This window comes from Lepeophtheirus salmonis, chromosome 14 (assembly GCF_016086655.4).
Source record: "Lepeophtheirus salmonis chromosome 14, UVic_Lsal_1.4, whole genome shotgun sequence".
Classification (NCBI taxonomy): domain Eukaryota; kingdom Metazoa; phylum Arthropoda; class Copepoda; order Siphonostomatoida; family Caligidae; genus Lepeophtheirus; species Lepeophtheirus salmonis.
In genome coordinates, this window is record NC_052144.2 from 32,253,937 (window position 1) to 32,267,364 (window position 13,428).

Here is a 13,428-nt window from a genome sequence, read left to right on the forward strand (position 1 = left end):
TACTCGAAGATATAAGTAAACAATTTAATTTATTTGGAATTGGTTCCCATATATACAGTGTACGTAAATAAAATTACAAACCAACAATTGTTCATTTATCTGTCATTCTATGAATTTTATTATCCATGTATGTATTATATATAGATTAAAACAACGATAAATTACACCTTGCTAATGCATATATCACACAAGAATAACAAGGTATAATGTAAATATATATTTTAAAGAGATTTATGGTGTTTGCAAAAAATTTGACGCACTTAATGATCAGTGTGATGACATAGATACTATATTCATATATATTTTAAATATCCCCATACAAATCTGAAGATTAAACCCTCAAAAGAAGATATTATGAATACAACTTCTTAAAATATGAATAAAATGTAGGGAAGTACTTTAATATATTGAGGAAAAATGTGTTGTTATCTAATTAAATTATCTATAAATAGGATTATGATGAAGATAAATGCATCATAACCAGGATGAGTTATGTTCAATACCTGCAGGAATGTGCAAAAGGGCTGGTGGTTGAGGGAAAAATAATCTACAAGAATAACTAAAAATTGGGTCGATTAACATTTGTTTATTTGCGAAATATAGATCAAAAAGTAAATGGTTATCTATGAATCCATTAATTAATTAATTGTGTTCCTTTTTTCTTTTGACTTGATCTCCTTTCTCTTCTGCCACTACTTTCTCTTCCTTTTTGTTGCTGTTCTCAGACCCTTCTTCCGTATATCCCTTCATTTGTGAGGATTCGCTCCTCTCAGACGTCTCTTCATCAGCTAAGGGTTCTAAGTTTATTTGAGGAGTCTCTATAGTTTTAGATAAAAAGGATTGATTGTATGTTGAGCACCAACTTTTACAACTCTCTTGTCGACGTAAGGCATCCCGTTTAAGGGTCCCTGGAGGGGTTTTCTCCCCAATCTTTCGTAATACTGGAGTAACTTTCCGATCTAACACTGGATTAGCAGAAGGAACTTGAAGGGGAAGAGGAGCAATTGTGAGGGAAGAGGAGCTTGATGGTTTTTCAGGAGGAGGAAGAGGATTATCATCTGGAGATGCTACAACATTGGGCTGTGAACAATTAACTGGAACGTATAAATCCTGTGAGGGCGTTATGAGTTTTTCTACAGGGAGTTGAACCCGGGCATAGTTAGATTGAAGATCATCTGGAACGTAGGTAGGAGTATACGTAGTTTCTGAAAGAGGACAAACACAAATTTCGTTCAATTCATCAGGGTAGGGCGAATGGTTTCCGTAATTAGGGAAAGTGATGCCATAAATAAGACCTGGATCTTGATGATGGCGTGAATACATTGTTTCATAAGTAGATATAGGAACCATTTCAATTATGGGACTCGGAGGTCGGTCCGGCTCTCCTCGTGCACGAGCAATCGCACCTGCTACTACAGCTGGGATATCTGGAAGAGATTTTCTTAATCTATTCAATTTATTTTCAGGTCCAACACCCTTTATAGAGGATCGATCCTCGTATATTTCATCCTCAAAAAGGACTCTGGAGGGACGACGATGATAATTAGAGTATGAAGTGTCCTTTTTCATAGCAGACTTGAGAGAGTCTGTTTGAGATTTGGCTGTCATTTCTGAATTGATGGAAAGACGACTTAGAGTCTTTTGAAGAGAATCCTCTCGCTCACGAATTCTTCTTCTCTGATAGGCTAATGCAATACATGCACAAGTATTAAAAGTTAAAAACACAAAGCCAACGAGGATGACAATAGAAATAGGGATTCCAGAGGTGGTCACAACAGAGGGTCGACTTGTAGTTCGTGGAATATAAGTCGGCCGAGCCGTCACTATTACACTTGGTAGGTTTTGTGAGCTATCAGAAGGGAATTTGGGTGGTGGAAGAGAGAGTGTAGGATTCTCTCTCACATGATCATTCTCCTTGTAATAGGCATCCTCTTCTTCAAAAGGCTCAACTAACTTTGGAATAAAGTCATTCCAGAGTGAGAGCTCATGAGCCCTGTAGTGACTCTTGACATTCACTTCAAGATCTACAAATATATAAACATACGTATATATATGTATTATAGAGTAAAAATATCAAATCATCATACTTACCAAAGGACATATACTGTTGTGTCATGGAGTCAAAATTTGGCCATGATGGAGCCAAAGTATCAAGTTTTTCATTGGTTGAAAGAAGTTTTTGAGATCTAATACTAAATTCATTGACGTTCCTATAAAGAAAGAAATTATACATGCGATGAAAATTTTATTTTATTCAACAAAATAAAAAAAATTGTTATTTTTCATTTGTCATGAAAAAACACTCTCCGTTGACGAAAATATTTCGCCTATGTAGTATTCTCTGACAAAATTAGCTCTGTTCAAATCTATAAATACACTTTATATGCCCTAATATGAAATTAATTTGAGTTTTGTTAGTAGCATTCATGAACAAAACATCACCAAACTCAGTAATATATTGAATTGCAAGTAAAGGATCTTTCCATCTCTATTCTGGTATTTTTTACAACTATTCTAGAACAGTGATTTCTTGGACTTTTCTATATAAACAAATTCCTATTTATTTTCTTCAGAAAATATAAAGTTTGGCATTTAGAGAAAAAATATTTGTTTATAGCAATGATCGATTCAAGCGGAAATTCGAAAACACAGGAAGGATTTCATCTGTTCTTTCATCCACTTTTTTTTTCTCACAAAACCTCATTTGTTACAAAAATAAAAGTAAAAATTTCTAGATCAAAATATAAAGAAATTCCAAGAATAATTTAATTTGACATTTTTTGACCTAATGTTTTGGAAAAAAAAGTGATGAGGTTAAATATTTACCATTATAAAGCAAAGTTTATATGTATGAAAAACAGACATAGGGGAGTACTGTATATAAAATTACAAAAATGAATGTTATTTTAGATGAAGTTTAGAAATGAGCTATGAGGGTGTAATTATTATTTTTTTAGTCTTGAGGAGAGAACGTACAAATATTAATTGAGTAGCTCCGTGTGAGTGTGCTCATGACAAACGGATAGTATCATCTAAGATTTGTTTGAGAGTTATTTTATATATTCTTAAAGCAAAATTTGTATGTTCGTCGACACTTTATAACTTTGGACAATGCCAAGTACTACCACAAATATATATATTTCAAGGCATATCGAGAAAAAAAATTACCAAAACGTATCATGTGCATGATCCTTTTTTTTTATCCAAGGAGCCTAGTAGGGGAAGCCAATAAAACTCTTCGTCTACCCCCGTTTCTAGTAAATATGCATGCAAGCCTTGTATCCTGCAATTACTGTATATACGACTTGAATATCTATAAAAATAGAGCACAGTTTATCTATAGAGAACTCACTTGTGAATGTGTGCCTAACATCATAGAACTGAGTGACTACTTCATCTAAAAAATAACCATGTAGCAACAAGGTTTTGTAGCTAAAGATCAGCGCTTCATATTAAAAAGAAAGATAATATTTTATAAATATTATTAAGTAAATTTTGTTTGCTTAGTACTCGATTGTGAGTCTGCATTTAATAGCTCAGAGCTGAGTGACTACTTGATCTAAGAAATAACAATGTAGCAACCAGCTTGTGAAGCTAAAGCTCAGCGTGTCATATAAAAAAGAAATATACTATTGAAAGAAAGTTTGTCTTCCCTTTGGTCGACGCCTAATGACTTTGAGCAACTCCCACTAGTCATTAATAAAATAAAAACATAATATTACCCTGCATAAATAAAATTGATCCAGTAGTTCATCATAATCTCTGAGAGAACACTCTCTTCCACGGTGTAGTTATGAACTAAATGGTGCATCCCTCCAGACAAAGGCATTCCGAATCCGTAGGCAATTTCTTCACCGTGTATAGAGCCAAATACCTGCAATAACATCAAATAACGATAAAACTTACATATACACACATACATTATTTATTATTAGCATAATAATATGACAAAATTGTATGTCTTTTTCACTCTCTCTTCTCTCTCTGTTTCCCTCTCAAAGGATAGAGAAACGGGAGAGGATTTTGCCCATCCGTGAAATTAAACAACATGAAAGATAATTTTTACGTTATGAATATGAGAATAAAATAATATAATTTGTATATATATTTTTATTATCCTGGAATGTGAATACACAATAATAAAAATGCAAAAAAAAAAACCAAACACACAAAAGAATCTAAGATCCTTTTTCTCCTCTACGAGTATGAATTTACCTACACAAAAAAGACGTCAAGTAGAATAATATTCTGTCGCTATAAGTGGATAAACATAAAATAATATTAATTAATTATTCGCGAACTGAAGGGTTCGAAATTTAAAATTTAATATGAAAAAGATTTTTATTATTAAATAGGACACTGATTCTCACTATAGATTTTAAAAAATGTGACAATAGAAGATCTTTTTATTTTTGTATTTGCAACCCGAACAAAATATATAATTAAAGAAACTAGTGCGTCAAAGACAAAGATTACACAGATGATTTTTTGCAGTATTATTGAAGGACTCGGAGTAGAATCGACATAGGAGTAAATTCTTGTATCTATAATATTGCTAGATATGGAGTAGGGTTTATGTGTATTTTCTTCCTCTCATATATGCTTATAGGTAATTGAATGAAACGCCGTGACAACTAAGCTGCCCCCCGGCATCAGTATTTTGTTTAATCGTCCCATCATTAGTTATTATGTTCATGCAGACTAAAGCTTAAGTTGAACTATAAAGTATATTAAAAAGGATTCATATTTTGCAAAAACTTTGTGAGATGAGATAAGTATCTAAATAACATCGATCATATGCAGTGTGTCTATGTAAGTATGACAGTTTTATAAGACAATGATAGAAATTAATCATGATGAGAGGTAAAATATGATTAAATTTAGGATTACATATATTAAGCAATTTACTTCGTACGACCAAAACATATGTATGTATGTGTGTGATACTATACTCATTTTTTATCAAACAAACGAAGGGATCCTTCAGCCTCTGTAATTTATATACTGATCAAAACCTTTGAAGAAAGTTTTACTTCTTCCTATACGAAATAATTTAAATTTTGAAATTAAAAAACAACACCTACCTACTATTTTATAAATGTTTAAACAATATGAAAAAAATAGTACAAGGAAAATTGTCCAGGCAGAATCCATAAAATTTAAGAGATAGCCTCCAAATTATTCTACAGGGACTTATTATTCTTTAAAAGCCTACATTTGTATGTAACAATCTATATTTTTGAGGAAAAATAGTATAATGTCACAAATACATGGTCTCACAAAATTTTGGAAACCTAGAAAATTTTAAACAAAGTAGACTTTGGATAAAAAAAAACAATAGAGACACAGCTATATTAAACTTAGATTTTTTTTTTATTACTTTTACTAATAATCCAGAATGTAACAGTGAAACTCCTTTATGTATTTTTGAATGAAAAGAAAGATGATATTATTTTGTCAAAGATTAAAAATAAATATGAATTTTAAACATCCTCCTTTATTTTCAATAGGCCAAATAATGCTATTAGAAGCTTAATATTGTAAATTAAACTTTTTAATATACAAGTAAATGAAGCAAATATATTTTCAAACAACTAAATTGTTTTTATGGCAAAACTTTGCTAATTTCAAGAGTTGAATCAGTTTATTTATAAGTAACTTTGTATCTTCAATGCTAATTAAAAATTATACTTCTTGGAGACAATATTCCGCTTCGGTCAATTTTTTTCCTCAAGAAATTTTCCTAGTAACGAAAAAAATGGAACATTGAAAGTGAGAAGTCTTGATCTGTAGTTTTTTTCCACAGATAAAGAACACTATCAATAAGCAATATATTATTGTAATAAAAATAATATAATTTATTTTTATAAAAACTTTGGAAGTAATTTCTTGGAAATCTTCTCACTTTTAGACTTTTAAATGATGATGGTGAACTTTGAGGCAAACAACTACCACCCAAAGTTTAATCAAAGTATAAATTGCCGAGGCTGTAGGGTCCCCTTGTAAGTCTTTAATAAAATTTTTACTCTGTGTAATCTTGGAAACACTACTATCAGTGAATGTATGAACCTATATGAAGACCTGACAAATATTTATATCAAAAAGTTGGTTAAATAGATTAATTTTAGACAGCCTGAGAATAGAAATTTTTTACCCTAAAAATGGAAATATATCAAGTTCAAAACAAGATACAGAATCAATGAAAACACTATTTAATCATACAAAAAAATTTACGTAACTTTTATTAATCCTAATTTTAATTTGGGGGACTATTTTTTTTTTCAAAAAAAATCCCCAAAAAGTCCCACTCTCATATCGTTTTTGCAACAGAGTCTGTTTCTTTTGTTTGCTTTTATGTCGACCATCCTCGAAAAGGATTTCTCATAAAGACAAACGGTATGAGCATATTTTTTTTGAAAAATATATATGGTTCATCATTACTGGCCTCGAGGCATGCAGGAGATTAAACGATTTCGGATTGATAGTCGATTCCTTGAACCACCAAAATGAAGATTTCCACTCACGAAGGGATCATTTTGCCTTACGTCATGCAGGAAATTGGTCCAACCCAAAAAAAAAAAAGAAAGAAAGAGCTTTAAGGGTAAAAATGACTCTGAAGAATAATAGTCCCAAATTATTATAATCATAGATATTTCATAATTCAGATGACTGAGAGAAAACTGAGGTCAGTTTTGGATTTTGCGCTCATACATAAATCCAATTATTGTCTTCAATTTATTTTTACAAAATCCCCCCCCCCTCCTAATTGTGCCTCTTATAATCCCGCAAAAATTGCTATAAATAATTTAACAACTTCTTCTTCTTTTTTTTCAATGCAGCATCTTTTTTTTCTTCAAAATTGAGATTAAAACATGATATTTACATTAAAGACCCAATCATAGATAATATTACTATTTTTTTTTTTTTTTTTCTAATCATAATTTGTATTCAAATTGCAAATTTTTATTTGCTTTATGTAACAATGAATCAACACTATTCCAGATTTTTATTAATTACCAAAAGAAATATGATTATATATCTGAAAGTCATGGCAAATGAGTTGCATTGCTTTAGTGATGAATAAAATTATACAGACGCTGGAGTGGTCATTCTTGGGCTTATAAGTGATTCATTTTATTAGGATCCTTTGTTCATATTTTTTTTTAAATCGGCCAAATAATGGTTTTTCGTTTATTTTCATCCAAAAATATATTTTATTTTTCACAAAAAATCAACATAAGTCGAGTAAGTTAAAATGAAGGGGGGAATTGTGAAAACTCTTTACGAAAGAACGGGAAATATTATGAAGGACATTAATATGAATACTTAAGTAATTTTTACAGTTTCCTTATAAACAAAATTTATAAGAATATTTTTTTGCAAATGCCAATTAAGAGACATTTTCTTAGCTCAACAAAATATACAACTCTAGTCCGATGTATTAGAAGTATTAAAAGTGATTAATAGGCTTTAAAAGAAACCTCAATTGGTTTTGGAAGACCTCTTGCACATGTCTAGATTATTTTTTATTGTTCTGAAGTATTTTGTTTTAACAAACTTTAGAGTTTGTATATATTTATAATCGTTTTATTTTCATTAATTTATTTTTTAATTAAGAAAAAACTTACGATTGGCCCTATTTCTCCGCATTGGAATTATTTCTATGATTATTCTTTCTCGTTCCATTTTTGCGCAGAAGATTGGTTGCATATTTTCATTTAATAATTCACCAACATCTGCGGTCTTTCTTTTTATGGACTTATTAGATACGAATTGTAGTCTAGGGTTATGATTCAGAGTTTCTTTCGTATTCATTAAAAAAAGTTATAGAATTAATGAATTTTTGAGCAAACTCTCAATCACGACCCCTTGCGTTGGTAAAATATAAAGCGAAAATATGCACAAAAAGTTTATTTGGACTCTGGTGTAGTGCTAAAAACATTATATTTTGCTTCAATATATATTAAACCCCGCCAAAAAGAAGTAAACTGTCTTTTAATAGCTATTATATTAGCTTAGAAGCTCAAAAAATTAATTTCCTGATGATTTAATTAAAATTGTAGACAATTTTTAAAGAGATCTAATTTGTTTGAGTCGTATCCCCAAAATGTTAAACAATGTGTTTTAGCTGTTATTTATTTATGATTTTCTGTTGTTGTTTTTTTATGCTTTGTTTAATTTTTTATTTTTAAAAGTTAGGGAATCAATATTATATATATTTGGTTGTTTCTATGGAGATTCATAGATTTAAGTAAAGTCGTGATACCTCGGTAAAAGAAAAATGTTGGGGAAGAGCAAAAATTATGTTTCTCAAATAAACGCATTTAGACAGCTCTAATTTAATATTAAATTAATGTTCTACCGTATATTTGTTCATCCATACTATTTTATATATTGACGATTTAGAGTAAACATGTTTATTGGCCAAGGCTTTGAATAGGTTTTTGAGAGTTGTTTTTTTCGATTTATAGTGCATATCAGTAATATACAGGATTGATCTTACCAGGGGGTACACATTTTATTATTTTCAATTTTTAAAGAGTAAAATTTTAACAAGAGGTTTTGAAAGGACAAATATTTCATAATATCATCTGAAAGTAGTGCTTAAAACAACTTTCATACAATATGTGATCCCTCAGCTCTAATAATTGCATCAATACGAGCCCTAAATCCTTTGCAGACCTTGACTATGTAGTCAGGCTCGAGCTTGGCCCGCTCCTAATGGAAGCCTCTAGGGACTAGGAACTCCTGTGAGTAGTAGGACAAACCCTCTCCTGCAAACACGCCAAGATAAAGTAGTCGAAGGGGTTCGCATCTAGAGAGGAGGGTTTGCCATATGTTGAGAAACCCAAAAGTCATGAAAGTTTTCTCTCATGAAGGCCAGGGTCTTAGCAGCGCAATGAAACAGAGAAGAATCGGAGAATGGGCATCCTTTTTTCAAGATCCTACTCCATGAAGACCCATCGATCGAAGTGTTTGAACGCCATCACATTTAATGATTTTTTTTGGTTTTTTTAATAATTTCCTTTGCAGAAACTTACAGAGTTTGATTCAAAATCTGACAAGTGAATCAGTTACTCCAGTCAGAATTATCTCATTTAATTTTTAAATACCACTTTGTTGAGTCATGACGTTTTATATGAACCATTTTTTATCTTGTAATGTTTATTGAATGAAAATGTATCTGAAAATATTCTCCCTGAAAAGAAGTTTGTTCAAATGAATGTTGCCTAGGTTACACTCTTTAAAAATATCTAGCTCAAATAAGTAAACAGGATAATATACATCTTATTATTTTTTAATATTCTATGCTATATTGAAAATAAATAATCAAACCCCTCGAAAAGCACTAGTCATTTATTCCTCCCAAAATAATATTTGTCTATTTTTTAACTTATAACTCCAACCATTCAATCATATCTTGCAACGAGGATAGTTGCAAAATTTAATGGGTTACATTCAGATTCAATTTGTGTAGAAAATATTGGCTGGTATAATCTACAAATAGATACAAACAATAGCAAACATATATTGGTGTGTTGTATTTAATTTTGGCGTGGCTAAGTAAATCCAACTTAGAATCATTGAATCAAAAACAAACAAAAAATTAATAATTGTCTCTTGTCTCCAACAATATTTCTCCAACAATGCGAAACATTTTTTTAGTTATTTTTCTACTTTTTACATATAAATGAAAATAGTCCCTTTTTATTTATCCAAATAAGTAATAGAGAAGTAAAGAAAAACTTTCTTAATTTGAAAACATTACCTCAGGTATGCGTGTAATATAAAAGGCTAAAAATAACATAAAATAAAAAAATGTGGGTGGGTCAAGGTTACTCTTCTTCATTGATTCATATTTCTTTCCAACTAAGTAACGTAAGAATTATTATCGAATATTTAACTTAAAAAAGATTAATGATAATCAAATTATAAAAGACTTAAGTAAGCATCTTCGAATTGTATCTAAGAGCTGATATTGTACTAGTATATTAGGAGTGTAATTATACTTATATCAACATAGACTTAAAATTTTATTATGCTTACTTTAATTTAAAGTATGCTTGTTGTGAAATAGGGGAAATGTTTTCCTTCCAACAATTGAAACAAGTTTTGCACCAATATAGAAATACAATGAAAGAGTTCAATGAAGTACATCAGTTGAGAGAATTGTTTTTAAAAAAGCAAACAATATCGAAATTGATATTTCTGCAAGAGTACCGTTAATTTTATGAAATTGATGCTAAAAATTGAACATTGTCTGGAACTTTGCAAAATATATATATTATATCCTTTTTATTAGCTGAGTAATAAGTCAAAAATTGAATTTGATGCCAAATAGCCAAGCACTTCTCTTTTTTGCATAGAGCTGGTAAACTTTGGTTTTCAAACAGAAAGAGTGTCAATCTATTTCTGAACATGCTAGAAAAGGGATTCACAACAGTTTCTAGCTATTAGCCAAAATGAGATGAAAAGGTTATCTTGTAGGCCACACTAATAAAACATTGGCTTTAATTTGAATTAGATTTGAATATGTATAAATCAAAATATTTAAATGTCAATAATATCAACATGACAGAAGTCATTGACGTCTAAATATTTTGATTTATACATATTCTAACTTTAAATGGCTCGTTAATTCTGAGTTATTTTTTTAAAATTCGCATCGATATTAGTTGTAACAATTCTTATTATCTGATGTAAGTGCTCATGAGTGAATTTAGTACGAAATTTATTTTTTACCAGATTCATCTCAGAGAGAAGAGATGCTGATTTGAACATTCCAAAAAATCCTGATGGTAATCAAATCCAGAATTTATCAGTAGAAGAAAATGACTTCAACTTCAATTCTTCATTTCATTGCAGGTTAATCAACTCGATTTACAGTCGAGAAACATTTGTATTTTTTTACAAATTTAATTTATAAAATACCCCATTGGGCAGGAAAGAAAACAGATACTTAAGCAGCTAAAGGACACCATCATGAATATTGAGGTTTTGAAATCTTTGATTAATTATAAATGAATTTAAATCATATTTGTTGGGCGTATATAATGTACTCGCAGTCACGGCTTGGCTCATAGGCTTCCCTTTTGACAATTATCATGGTAGAGTACGATTGTATTTTTTTTTTATACTCGTAGGGTCATTCACCTTTTGTATGTCTTTTATAACTTATAACTATTTTAATAGGATAAACTAAGTCTCCCATACAAATGTGAAATGTAAACCCTACACCTACCTAATTAAGTTGTAAGTTGTTTGTAAATAACCAAACACATAATTTATCAAATACATTCCTTTGGGGTATGAATAGTTATCGTTGAACTGACTATGAAGGATATTGAAACATTGTCAATATCTTTTATAGACGCACATTTGCAATACAAAATACACATGTGTGTACCTTTAATTCAATAGACTTGCCAACAAATAAACTCGGCTATTTTTGAACATTTTTTCCCTTCTTGGAAATATATTTCATGGCTTTTACAAAAGAGAAGAAATTTTGTAAAAATGTAGAAATTTGAACTATTATTTTTACATAATGGCACTTTCTTTCCACCCCTATTTAAGCGTTGAGTCATATATTTTTTGAAAATTAGTGGACTTTATATTTTAACTCACAAAATTTCCTTCTCTTCAAAAATAGAATTTTTTTAAATAAATAATTGTTAATTGTTTGCATAAAAAGATATTTAAGAAGGACAATTTTGAAACTAGCGTGTTTCAAAAAATTTCTTCTGTTGATAGCTTAATTTTATAAACAATTAACTGATTCCCTCCCAAAACTCCTACTTTTTAAGGCAGTGATTTTTAACTGGAGGAGATAATTTAAATATTTTAAAACACCATATATATTGTGTAAAAAATATATATATTTTTTTTAATTTATCTTATAAACAGATCATTAAATTTAAGAGCTAAGAAATTTGGAGAGGGAGGGAATATAGGTTTTATTGATATTGTAATATAGGGTTTGGAGGTAAAAAAAGGTTAAGAGCCACTGTTGAACTTTGGATTTTGTATGTAGATCAAAATATAGAAAATACTTCATTGTTTTGTTTCAGGACACTTTATTAGAGATTTATTAGGATGATGGGGATGGAAGCAAAAAAAATATATATTTATTTAAAAGATGTAAATATTGATCTTTTAAAAATAATTTTTTAATATAATTGGCTTGAAATTAAACTCAAGGTCAAGACAGGTCATAAGAATTTATAAAATAATGTCCCTAAAAACAGTTTGAAAAAGTTATAATGCTACCTTGAATAAGAACTCAAAATCAATTTACCTGTGAATAATATCCATGGGTGGTTTGATGCTCAAATACATAAAAGTAAGAATTGGAGCGATGGGTTGAGACTTCGGAATGGATTTCTGCCATTTTAAGTAATGGAGCAGCTACTTTGGCATCACTAAATATCTTAAACATATTATTACGATTTGTGATGTTATTTTCTTGAGGTATTCGATAGTCTGTATATTCATTCAGAATTGAATTAAGAATCGTATCTGAATTTTGTTTATAGGTGCTCAGAAGAAATGAACGGAGAATGGTTTCTAAGTACTCACTCGTTACACCATAAGTGACTGTAAAAGAGATAAGAAATAATTTTATTATCACTTTTATTATATTATTATACCATTCTGCACATGTAATTCAAGCAAAATGGAGAAACTTTTTTTTTCATTTTTTTTTTTTTTTTGCAGAGATTTTTATTGTCCATTTATTTATTTATGAGGATTACATTTAGGACATGATTATGAAGTCTGTGTGCAGAGAAAAAGAATGAATGATTTTACTTTTTGACGTTTATTATATTTTGCAAATGTATTAGGAATTTGGGGGAAACAATAATTGAACGGGGGCGAAAGTCCTAAAGGCTTGCACCCAATACTCCCTCCTCAAACCCACACTTGTTTGACTTAAAAAAATGAAGAATAAAATACTTCTCAGTAAAAAATCGATAATATGTAGGTTTTTAAAGCTCAAGAGATGGTTCTGATAGCAAATGTTTTAGCCTTACAGGCCTTGCCGGCTTAAAATAGTATTTTTCTAAAAACGAATTTTCTGACTCACAAATGACTTCATTTTATAAAACAAAATATAAAGAAAGATCTCAAAATTGTAAAAAAATATCTTGCTACAGGTTGATATGTTTTTTTACAAAGGAGATTATAAAGTTTGGAGAAGAAGAGATAATCAATCTTTTGATTATAATGTTAATGCTGAGCAAACGTCAATTCAAATTGAATATTTCTTTACTTTTCTGAACCTTATAATCTGCTTTAAAAAAAGTGTGCAATGATACGTACAACATACAGTGAGAATCGTTTTTTTCTTTTATAGGAAGCAGAAAAGTTCAGAATTAATTTTTATTTATTTATGTATAGGGCAACGCCGAGCAAACCTACTCCAAT

At 29.9% G+C, this 13,428-nt stretch overlaps 1 protein-coding gene across 1 annotated transcript in view; it reads right to left on the reverse strand.

Annotated features, from left to right (window-relative positions):
* Positions 1-566: 566 nt before the first annotated feature.
* LOC121129099 (neuroligin-1) overlaps positions 567-13,428 on the reverse strand; it is a 49,830-nt gene continuing 36,968 nt past the window's right edge. Inside the window, exons 5-8 of the mRNA XM_040724774.2 lie at positions 12,299-12,597; positions 3,723-3,874; positions 2,092-2,210; positions 567-2,024 (exon numbers count right to left, since the gene is read on the reverse strand). Of these exons, the coding sequence (XP_040580708.1) occupies positions 643-2,024; positions 2,092-2,210; positions 3,723-3,874; positions 12,299-12,597 (1,952 nt within the window). The 3' untranslated portion in view covers positions 567-642. The remainder of the gene's footprint in view (positions 2,025-2,091; positions 2,211-3,722; positions 3,875-12,298; positions 12,598-13,428) is intronic.